The 12,542-nt window shown below is 35.2% G+C and overlaps 1 protein-coding gene across 2 annotated transcripts in view; it reads right to left on the reverse strand.

The window, feature by feature from the left end:
• Positions 1-1,044: 1,044 nt before the first annotated feature.
• LOC117328788 (cyclic nucleotide-binding domain-containing protein 2-like) overlaps positions 1,045-12,542 on the reverse strand; it is a 45,301-nt gene continuing 33,803 nt past the window's right edge. For both annotated transcript variants that reach the window (XM_033886336.1, XM_033886335.1), the window contains 8 exons: positions 12,274-12,351; positions 10,170-10,230; positions 9,289-9,400; positions 8,647-8,717; positions 4,220-4,342; positions 3,724-3,876; positions 2,658-2,717; positions 1,045-2,153 (listed from right to left, as the gene is read on the reverse strand). In XM_033886336.1, the coding sequence (XP_033742227.1) occupies positions 1,956-2,153; positions 2,658-2,717; positions 3,724-3,876; positions 4,220-4,342; positions 8,647-8,717; positions 9,289-9,400; positions 10,170-10,230; positions 12,274-12,351 (856 nt within the window). In that variant the 3' untranslated portion in view covers positions 1,045-1,955. The remainder of the gene's footprint in view (positions 2,154-2,657; positions 2,718-3,723; positions 3,877-4,219; positions 4,343-8,646; positions 8,718-9,288; positions 9,401-10,169; positions 10,231-12,273; positions 12,352-12,542) is intronic.

Raw genomic sequence — 12,542 nt, forward strand, 5'->3', positions numbered from 1 at the left:
AAACTTGAAACGGTTGGCATCATTCACCGCATTTAAACATATTCCATGAGTAATTATGCGTCCGCCATTGAACTTGTTACATATACAAAATATATTACACGGTCAAATTAACTGGATAACAGCTCAATTATGTGATAATGAAAATCAATCTAATAAAACTTATGTTTTCACAATAAAGATTTTTTTTCTATAAATTTCTAGAAAATCAGGCGAAAAAGCTTTGTAAGAGTTTGCCAGTACGAGACCATAATACACGAGCGAAGTATAGATTTTACTGCTTCAATATTTCTACAATCAGTCTATGTTTTCCGAGAGATGCGTCCCTGAATTACATCAACAAATCTATATTTCAAAGAAGTTTAAGCGAATTCTAGAGTAAGAATATAATCAGAGATTTATCCTTATGAAGTCAAGCTTACGTATTACATTTAAATTAGATGACCTTTTAAAAGCTAAGTTAATACTACACAATCTAAAAATACGTGATTATCGATCGGCAAACAAACATATTATAATTGAAGTAGTTTGTTAAATATTGTACAGAGAAAATTGGGCGTTTATGAGTGGAGTAAGTGATTTTGTGTGTACAGCGCCTTACGGTGAATTAGATATCATTAAATACAGAAAGTGAAGTTGTCTAATGGTAGATGCTCCGGGGCAATATCATTCAATAAATACAAACTACAAGCCAATGTAGCAAGCGAAATTGTAAATCCAAGTTTCTTATTCACAAAAATAATCGATCGCAATTTTTCTTTTGTTTCATAACTAATTCAGGTAAAATTAATGTATACATGTATGTCTGGACCACACATCCTCGTAACACCCTGTGTAGCGGTCACCTTATACAGGGACCTTAAAAACCGAATGTGAAGAAAAGAGCAACGGGCACTGGTTTTGTAAACTCTGGTTTGTCTCGGTAAAGAACCAATATTTTCCTCACGTTCGAGGGCGTATAAATCATTAGGCCAAAAGTTGGACATAGCCAATTTGGAAGTAAGGAAAGGCAATCTAGTATATATATAAACAACGAAGAATTCCCACTTGAAAACGAAAATGTAATTCTAATTCAAATTCGATAAAACGAGGACGTATACTAACAATAAGTATAGATGGGCATGGAGACCCTTGATAAAGTAATGGGAGACCAGGCGTTCCAGAAGGGTGAGTTTCTTCTTCTTCATCGACGACACCCGCCATGTACGTATTTTCCATGGGAGAAAACTCAAATACATGGCTAACACACAAGCTGGTATTTTGCACCTGTGGTTTTATATGTAACTATACATGGATGCCGTGTTAAATGTGATTTTGTTAATAATAAGATGAAAATGAATTAAGTAGCTAGTATAAAAATAATCCAGACTGATTAAAGAAAAACAAATACGCAATTCATTTTTTTAATTTGCGAGCTGAATTAGTGTTTCGTTGAGCTCTGTATAAAATAGGGACAGTTTATAAATAAAGTATGGCAAAGCACTCTCTCTCGTAATGATATCACAATTATTGGCAGGACTAAAAAGGAAGGATGACATTTATCGCGTAGACCCCGATATACATTCCATAACAATTTTTATGGGAAGACATTGATGTCTGTTGCATGGCTCCTTGGTATTGCCATCAGTAAAACCTCAGTTGACAGATTTGGTTGTTTCCATAGCCCAAGCTCATTTCATATGCAAAAAAATATATTACACCAATTAACCTCTGGTATGTACACCACAGGGTGCATATAAAGGCAACTCCATTTGGTCAAGAAAGGATAAACCACTTGGTGTCTATATCAATGAATATCCTCCGTAAGGAACATCACAGTACGGCATTTTAACTCCTTCCGGTGTCACAATGTGATATTTATCAACAGAATTGTATATCACTGGCACCACAACTGATGTGTCAATCATGAGCCGTTTTGTCCCCATGGTAGTCAATGGAACCCTGATTAACACGATAAGCTATATATGTGATGTTAAGTCTTCTATGAGTTGGTGCTTGTACAACTCCCAGTCGGCTTTTATTTGGAGATTATTCTGAAATGTGTTCTCGTCCGGGTACGGTTGAACTTGACTACGTATAAGCCGTCTAACCGTTGGAGTGGCATGTTTGACGAAAAAGGCTTTGGAAACCATGATAAGTTCTGCTCCCCTACTCACCTGTCAACAAAGAGGGATATTGTGAAAAAATGCGGCATTAGTTTTACAAGAAAGTGTTACATGATAAATATTCCAATGATACTGTATCGATATCGTCGTAATTATATACAACGCTAACAAACAAAGCGTTTGATGTATGTTATACAAATTTGTCATCACATGAATTAATTATTGTTTTGAAATCATTAAAATATATTACGGTTTTATCTAAAGGACTGCAGAAAAGACACACAAGATAGTGGCACCTTTCAAAATAAAACGACAGTTAGATAGACAATGTAGCGCCAAAATGAATTGAAAAGCATCATACAGCTGTTATATTGTTCTAGGACTCATCAGTGATGCAAAGCTTCTAGGTGATCACAGGAGCTGACACAATCTCGAAAAAGGTCGAAAGAAATGCCAAAATCTTTGGAGGTGCAAAACACTCATAATGTTAATCAATTTCATAATGGTCATTGTTGGATTTCAAAACAACGATAGGAATTTATCTAGCCAACTCACCAGACTAACACTAGTATTTTCACGCTCAGCCTCATCGGGAAACACTATAGTTTCTAAACCCTGTAAAATATAGTACAATATGAAATAGTTATCCTCATCCCAAATAAAACATAATTCAATATTAGACAGTTATCTTCGTCGCAGAATACATAGAGGATATCTAACAGTGTCTTCAGTAATACCAAATATATTTCACTAGTGGGGCTAATATTTTGATATTTTTCACGAGTGCGCAGCACGAGTGAAAAATATCAAAAAATTAGCCACACGAGTGAAATGTATTTGGTTTTACTGAAGACACTGTTAGATATTCTGTTTATTACATTTTTTATCAACGAAAACCCTACCCCGTATGCTAACTAGGACTACAGCGATAATTTGTAAACAAAAAAAGTAGTTTCCCCTGTCCAGGTGCTGACATATATGTCGGGCTTTCTGATTGGTCAATTATTTTGGTATTTTCTAATCATTAATTTGATTGGTCAAATCAGCAAAAGTGATATTTTTCACAAGTGAAAAATATGATATTCTTCACTAGTGAAAAATATCACTTTTATAGAATGAATAATTTTTGATATTTCACTGGTAAAAATATAATTAAATTCTATATTATTATCGTTTACAAAATCCGAGTTGTTCAAAGTAATGAATGTCTATATTATTGAAGTGCGATGTAATGAATGCCTACATTGTTGAAGGGCGATATATTATTTTCAAGTTATGTATATAACCATATCTGGCAATAGATCGAAGGATTGGTCAACACACAGGATATCAGCATCTTTTAATATAAAACGGGAGTTGGATACAGTAAACAATTAGTTATACTGCTTCGTACAACTGAGTCGTCCTTCCAGGACTCGTCAGTGATTATAAGATCTAAAGCCGTGATGCCTAGGACGTGACGGTAAAACTCAAAATAGGTAGAAAGACATATAATTATTTTGGTTGAGAGGTGCATCAATACATTTCATCATTTTCAATATAGGATTTAGAATGAACGCCAATCACAGTTCTATTTCATTCTAGAAAAAACAGAATAGCCACATGAAGGCAATGTACTCACAAAGGAATCGCGTGGTTTGAGTGCCTCTACTTGAACGAATACTGGTGGTGGTTTGCCGTTAGTTTCCTTGACGGGTTCCGGTGGCTTCGGGGGTTTACATCGTTGGGGAACCTCATACTTCTTCTTCGTCTCCAATGGTTCCCGAATAGCAGACTAGTCAGTGTGATTAAAATTTAGATAAAATTATTTCTTGTTTCCATCCACGGTACAGCAATTGTAAACTGATGTACCTTACAGGCAAATAGATCTAAATGACAATACGCATTGTAACCAATAATACAATCGCACGTTTCCTTCTCATAGGAATACGAATACAATGCATTTTAATTACTTCCCTTGCATTGCAAGAACAATCATTTCCCTGTTAGTCAATTAATTAGACAACCCAACCAAGCAATACCTATATCTTGGATCATACCACAAGTCGCATCAATAATTCCTTTACTGTTCATGACACTGGATGTGTATATCAAACAAAGGGACCATGGATACTTACGAAATGCGCTTTCTGAGTAGTGGGGAACTTGGAATAGTTGTCCTTGGAGAAGCTCACTTTATATCTAGTACCACCTTGTGATCCTGGGGGCGTGTTTTCTTTCGGTTTCTTATTCTCTTGGTCCTGAAATAATACACTGGTGCTTAATAGGGCAACCTTCATAAATCAAGAAACTAGATAGTTATCGATTTTATGAAACATAGTAAACCGTTAGAAGAACAGTTTGATCTTCACAATATCTAACCAGTGTACGTACATCTTTCGGATCTATCAGAGTTACTTCTCTTTTTTCACTATGCCACCGATTTAACTGAAGTAGTATGTGTATCATTACTATAACTATTATTAATATAAATCATTCTGCACAGTGATCATCATATACAATAAATATTTTGTACCAAATACATTAAAAATACGTGCACTGGTATCGCTGTCAGTTAATAAATAGAGGAAAACACAATGAGTGGTTGTTGTACATTGTATATGATATTTCTTTCACTCTCGTTAGTTATTTTTTCAAAGTTACAAAAAACACTCGGTTTGTAGGTATAAGGATGTGACCTTATGTGAAATACCGCTAATCAATACGCAAAACCTGACAACTTTCGGAAAAATGTGCAGATATTACAATTTATTATAAATACTATATTTATCTAACAAATAATTGGAAAGTTTATTATTTTTCAAAGCAATCATTTGATAGAAATCCATATTAAAATGAATCATCACAAAAACTACTTTTTATGTGTAATCATTTCCGCGCCCCCGTGAAGCGGTCTTCAAGTGTGTTATACACTCTTTGTTATTCAACAATTGCAATGATTATTGTATGCCTTGGAGTTGAATAACTCCACCATGTAGTGTTAAAAGAAGTATTACATAAAAGTGTACATGTTCAAATGTTGAGACAAGAACAAGGACATGTCTGACACATCCCCATTTCTGTCTGGTCCTTGCTGTATTTTGGTCAGTATATAAGTCGAATACAGATACAAAATATACTGTTTAAAACTACTATCGTTATTTGTCTTTCTTGTGTAATCTGCAATATATACATTGATTAACTTTCAAATTATTCATATTATTCAGACAAATCAAATTGTCTAGGTACGTAAGTGCCGGTTTGTAATCGGGTACAGTCTAACAAAACATCGTCCCGACCAATTATATCCGGAATTCGACCGGCCATTTTTCGATCAACTTCTCAAAACCAAACCCTCTGTAAACCGAACAAATATCCATGTCCCATGCATGTTCGGTTTATAGAGGTTCCACTGTATAAGCTTCGATACTCTCTCATAAAAATACAAGTTCTAGAAAAAGATAGTTTTTACTGTCTTCTTAACAATATTGATTATTGATTTCTGAAGTAATAATTCCAACCGGTTTGATATTTTAAGTAACACCCAAAAATATCAGGGTCTGTAACAATATCAGAATGATTTAACCCTGCGTTACTTAGACTTGTCCACAGTGATTGACTGTGTGCACAGTCAGAACAGGTGGTATATCGTGTCAGATAATCCAATACAGAAACCACATTCCCCACCCTCGAGCACCTGTCTCTATAACAACATTTAGTTTCTGAAAAAGGTCTATGTATAGTTCTATACTGCAAACTGTTTTTTCTTTTGTTTCAAGTAGAGTATATACCTGCTCCTATTCAGTAGTACTTAAGGAAACGTCTAACAGCACATTCCACCTTCCCCGGATTTCATTATAATTGTACACACAATATTTTTGCAGAAAGTCTGCAAAGGTTTTTCATTGTTTCTCAGAGTATAAAGATTGTATGTATACATATTTCAATATGATCCCATATAGGTTGATTATTCTCTTAGCAAAGTAATCATAAATCTATTGATTTTATTAAGGGAAACATTTTATTTTTTTCTATAAACTGATTATACGTTAAGAAAATACTATGAGCATGATATTTCAGAACATTTTTGCCTTCTGTAACGGCCTTATACAATGTACTTTAATGTTTATTACGAGTTATATTTTCTGTAACAGCGCCCTTGATCTTGACTTTAAGGAAGTTTTTAAACCCATAACATGCATCCGCATTTCATATGGTATTATTGTACATGTCGGTAAGTTTCAACTTCTGTAAAAGACCTAGGATGATAGTTTTTGACAGTTTATTTTGAGTTGTTATTTTTAGTAACCGTGACCTTAGGGTTTTAAAACCCCTGTTGCACATCTGCACATCACAGTGTTACATCATGTTAAGTTTCAATGAAAAAAACATGACGAAAAACATGTAAGTCGAAAGTCTGGATAGCCAGTCAGACTGACAGTTTACTAGCAAACCTTATGTACACTCTGCCATGAAAGCCAACAAAGCACAAACTAACTAATACATTTTTGATTGTAGAATATGGAACTAATTACCGTGAACACTTGATTAAGTAAGTGTGACATTGACCTTAAACCTTCAAAGCTGAAAAGCACTTGCAAGCAGGCCCTTTACGAAAGAAGCAAGGTATGAAGTGTCAGTTTGATTAGCAAAAAAAAGTTATTGCATGGACACTGATATTCTATCTTTAGCAATAGTGATCTTGACCTTTAACCTTTAACTTGGAAAAGCCATCCCGTGCAAGCACTTTCAATAAGAAAGCACTGTATGAAGTGTGAGTTCGATAGGCCTAAGGAAATTCAAGTTATTGCACGGAAATAAAAGTGCTGACGGACAGACACACAGACACGGTGATTAGTATAGGGCACTTTCGTGAGGGACCCTAAAAATCATGACTTAGTTTTTTGAAAAATCCATCTTTTTCATCTTTATATTAGAGTGGAACCATAGAGCTATTAAGTAGTATGTATAATATGATGTGTATAAACCACGACTCAATAACTGAATCAGACAATAGTTAAATATAACCAATCCATTATAATCGTGACTGAAATATCAGTGTTCAATCAGACGACTTCCTTTGGTGAGGTTTTACTATGGTACTCACGTTACCTAAATGGGGGATAACGTTAATTTTAGATTAGAAATACGAGGGCTGATTGATATGTTGTGGGCCTCGTATTGAAGGAGGCATTCAACGATGTTCTGTTTAAGTCCTACTATTATCTGACTATATACCTTGTATCCAAGGACTGGTCTCATTTGGCTTTTACAAAATGGACAAAATCGGTGAAAAAGCAGTGATCCAATATTTGCATACAAATGTATAACACATAAGGAAATCCATAGTGATATGGTAGCAACACTAGGGAATGATGCATCTTCATATGCCACAGTGAAAAGGTGGGTGGAGGAATATTAGCGCGGCCGACAGAGCCTTGAGGATGACCCCCATCCTGGAAGGTCTGTCAATGTTGCAACCCCAGAAATAGTCAATAAAGTTCATGATATTGCTATGACTGACAGACGAGTCACAGAGAGATATATAGCTTGTAAAGTTGACATTTCACAGGAAAGAGTACATTCCATTCTGACCGAGGACCTTGCAATGAGAAAGCTTTCGGCCCGATGGGTACCAAGACTTCTGACAGTTGATGAGAAGCCCACCAGGTGCACATTATCGCGTGCTAATCTTAATCTTAATTACAAAATTCAAATCCTTCAATATGTGGCTCACAACAAATCAATCAACTCTCGTATTGTTGTTGTCATTTATGAATCACTACTGCTTAAACAAAAAGCTAATACTCACACGAATATTTAGTACAAGAAATGTATTTTTATTAGTATACATTTGAATAAAAAAAAACAGTTTCGCTGCCGGCCTAGGTATCTAAGTCTACATCTCCTTCACATTTTACCAGTGTAGCTAGCTCTACCTCTCCTTCACATTTCACCTTAGCACACCTGTGTATCTAGCTCTACCTCTTCATCACATTTCATCTTAGCACACCTGTGTATCTAGCTCTACCTCTCCTTCACATTTCACTTTAACTCACCTGTGTATCTAGCTCTACCTCTCCTTCACATTTCACCTTAACTCACCTGTATATCTAACTCTACCTCTCCTTCACATTTCACCTTAACTCACCTGTGTATCTAGCTCTACCTCTTCTTCACACTTCACCTTAGCTCACCTGTGTATCTAGCTCTACCTCTCCTTCACATTTCATCTTAGCACACCTGTGTATCTAGCTCTACCTCTCCTTCACATTTCACCTTAACTCACCTGTGTATCTAGCTCTACCTCTCCTTCACATTTCACCTTAACTCACCTGTATATCTAGCTCTACCTCTCCTTCACATTTCACTATAACTCACCTGTGTATCTAGCTCTACCTCTCCTTCACATTTCACTTTAACTCACCTGTGTATCTAGCTCTACCTCTCCTTCACACTTCACCTTAGCTCACCTGTGTATCTAGCTCTACCTCTCCTTCACATTTCACCTTAACTCACCTGTGTATCTAGCTCTACCTCTCCTTCACATTTCACCTTAACTCACCTGTATATCTAGCTCTACCTCTTCTTCACACTTCACCTTCCTCTTCCGAATACCGGTGTCAATCTTTGGTCCTGTCAATAGCAAACAATTCTATTATATATAAGGAAACAATAGGTGTATAACGTCGAAGCATTTGCTGCAGATATACAGAAATTATCTTTATGTTTATGTGTTGTATGGCTGATAGTGTATGACTTTATGGATAAATGAAACATCATCATATATCCATTCTGACTGATTGTCCGATGTTGTAAGGCAAATTAAAAAATCGCTCAAAAGAAATGATAAATTACGCGATTTCTGTTTAGTAACATGAGGTTGTTGGTAAATGTTTAGGGGGAATATATCCAATACATGTAGATAAGAATTTAGGTGTGTCATGTAGAGTTCAATGAAACATCAAGGGAGAAAAGCTGTGTGGCCTATCTCAAGAGCTTTGGAGAGACCAAAGGGAGACAATCGGTGAGAATGGTTGCGTTATGTCCTCGCATTAAGGTTGCACACAACTAATTCAGCCAATCAGCTGGTGTTTCACCTGAACCAAGTCCCTGAACCACAAAAGAAAGAGTTCATAATGAATCATAATATACAATAACCTATATTAGTACAGACCTTAACCTCCAAATTACTTGTTATACTCACGGGCCTCATTTGTGCCGAGTGTTGGTAGTTTAGGATCCTCGTCACTTAACGAAGCTTTATATTTTATTTTAGCCTTGACGCCCTTCAGTTCCCGCAGTACCTGACACGATCCCTGTAAACATAAATGTTTAGTGAGTATGTTTGCGTTACTGACGGTTCGTTATTGTTCATCTCAATCTTTTTATGTTACTCAATCTAACAACTTAATGTGTTTTTTGCCTAAATGATTAATTTTGTGCAAACCATAGTTAGAATAGACACAAGTCAACGTGTTTGATAACGGTAGGTGTTACATATACCAGTGGTTAAAAGGAGGCAACCATTACAGAAATATATAACTCTTGCAACCTTATATGTTAACTTTTCTGGAATGTTCTTCAAGAGATATGTGTCATAATATTTTATTGATAAGTGGTTATTTACAAAAAGTGTGTAATAAATGTCTAGGAAAGAGGTGGATGAAAAATGTACCTGAAAGATTTTGCAATACAGTATCAATACCAAGAGAGACAAATTGTTATTCAGAACTGGTTTACAATTGTCAAGGAGAGTTATATGAATTCTGTTTGAATATTAATTGCCTGATACTGAGAACTGACAGAAGTGTTAAGGAGACTTATATAAGTTATATGGGATTATTAATCGCATGGAACTGTGAACTATGGGATTTATAAACATTCTTAATTCTTGAAAAGCACCACCTTGTACACCACTTAATCGTAATTGGATGTAACTTGCTGAGTTTTATATATATCATTAAATTGTGTTTTTAGCTGCTGCTATCATTTTTTCTGTTATTATCACCTAACATAGATAAAAGCCATTATGAAGAACTACAGATACAGAATACTTAAAAGATTACACATGGAATATGTACTCACAGCTTTGACGACATACAACCACTCGGAGAAGTTACTGTCCTTCACCACAACCACATTTCGTCTGTAAATATAAATATTCCATACCAGGGTCTGTATCATCATACCTGTGTATTAGTACTGATATCATCATACCTGGGTATTAGTGCTGATATCATCATACCTGGGTATTAGTACTGATATCATCATACCTGGGTATTAGTATATCATCATACCTGGGTATTAGTATTTATATCATCATACATGGGTATTAGTATTTATATCATCATACCTAGGTATTAGTATTGATATAATTATACCTGGGTATTAGTATTTATATTATCATACCTGTGTATTATTATTTATATCATCATACCTGGATATTAGTATCATCATACCTGGGTATTAGTATTGATATCATACATGGGTATTAGTATTTTTATCATCATACCTGTGTATTATTACTGATATCATGATACCTGGGTATTAGTACTGATATCATCATACCTGGGTATTAGTATTGATATCATCATACCTGGGTATTAGTATTTATATCATCATACCTGGGTATTAGTACTGATATTATCATACCTGGGTATTAGTACTGATATCATCATACCTGGGTATTAGTATTTATATCATCATACCTGGGTATTATCATTTATATCATCATACCTGGGTATTAGTATTGATATCATCATACCTGGGTATTAGTATTGATATCATACCTGGGTATTAGTATCATCATACCTGGGTATTAGTACTGATATCATCATACCTGGGTATTAGTACTGATATCATCATACCTGGGTATTAGTACTGATATCATCATACCTGGGTATTAGTACTGATATCATCATACCTGTGTATTAGTACTGATATCATCATACCTGGGTATTAGTATTGATATCATCATACCTGGGTATTAGTATTGATATCATACCTGGGTATTAGTATCATCATACCTGGGTATTAGTACTGATATCATCATACCTGGGTATTAGTACTGATATCATCATACCTGGGTATTAGTACTGATATTATCATACCTGGGTATTAGTATCATCATACCAGGGTATTAGTATTGATATCATACCTGGGTATTAGTACTGATATCATCATACCTGGGTATTAGTATTGATATCATCATACCTGGCTCCGCAATGATTATAGTAGCCCAATATCGCACTATAATCTTAAGAACCTATATTTGTACTTCTTATACCAGGACAGACCAGACACGATACTCTATTATTCTACACTTCTAATTTTGTAATAATTTAACACCCCTATTACACATCTTTTGAGGAACGCCACGAAACATTGCAAATCTTTCCCTTATACATGTATTGATCAGGTTAACACCGAAGAGTTATAGATAATACCTTTTCGGTATTTACCTGTATAATACATTGTCAATAGCCGGAATGAGAACATCCCTTTCTAGTATCTTCCAGCGCAGAGTATCCGTTTTTTATACAGTCTGTATGGTACATTATGTAGGTAATATGAGTTTGTGTTATTAAGCTTAAGATACTTCATCCTGTTCTCGGAAGATTCAGATACTGCATGTTATTACTTGTCCTTAAAAAAACAGAAATGACGAGCAAACGAAAACGTCACTCTTTTTATTAAAATATCTTCAAAATGTATTTTAAAATGTGTTTGATGAACATGTGGTCAGTTTTTCTTTTATTCAAAATATGCGTTTGATTTTTGACAAGGTATAGGGTGTTAACTTATATGTCCAGAGTTCATATTGATTGATGCACTGTATATGTCATATATTCAAAGAGTTCTTCTGATATGGAGGTATGAATGGTGGTCATAATAGACATATGACGGGGCCGATAGGTAACCAACACGGACAGTATACAAACAGATAAACTGTATACAGTAACGGTGCGGTCAGTCGAACATTACCATATCGTGTCAAATCTGGGGTCATAAATGTGGGCTCGATCAAATAATATTGGAAAATAACGGTTGACCACCTGTGGTAAATAAATACTGAAAACCCCCGTTAATGCGGCGTAAACTATCTGTGCTTTGAAGCGAGAGTCACTTATCAAAGGTGTAATGCCCCATAGGAAATGATAAGATACCTATAAATAATGGGATTTCTTACTTGAAAAAGTGAAGCAGGCAGAACTCGGGATGTTCCAGTAGGTTATCGATAGGCCAGTCCTTCATGAAGTCACATTGGCTGTAACAGTAGGCGTTTGTAGTTATTATACAGTATCATTATATGTCATTGCTTACAACATCATGTTGTTGATGATGTTACAACTTCTAAGATACATGTACTAATCTTAAGGAGTTAAGGTTTGAATGGTGACAAACAAGTACATAGAGTACACATAGTATTCAACACAATAGGTAGAGTATTACAGACAT

Source organism: Pecten maximus, chromosome 6 (assembly GCF_902652985.1).
Source record: "Pecten maximus chromosome 6, xPecMax1.1, whole genome shotgun sequence".
In the NCBI taxonomy this organism is placed as follows: Eukaryota; Metazoa; Mollusca; class Bivalvia; order Pectinida; family Pectinidae; genus Pecten; species Pecten maximus.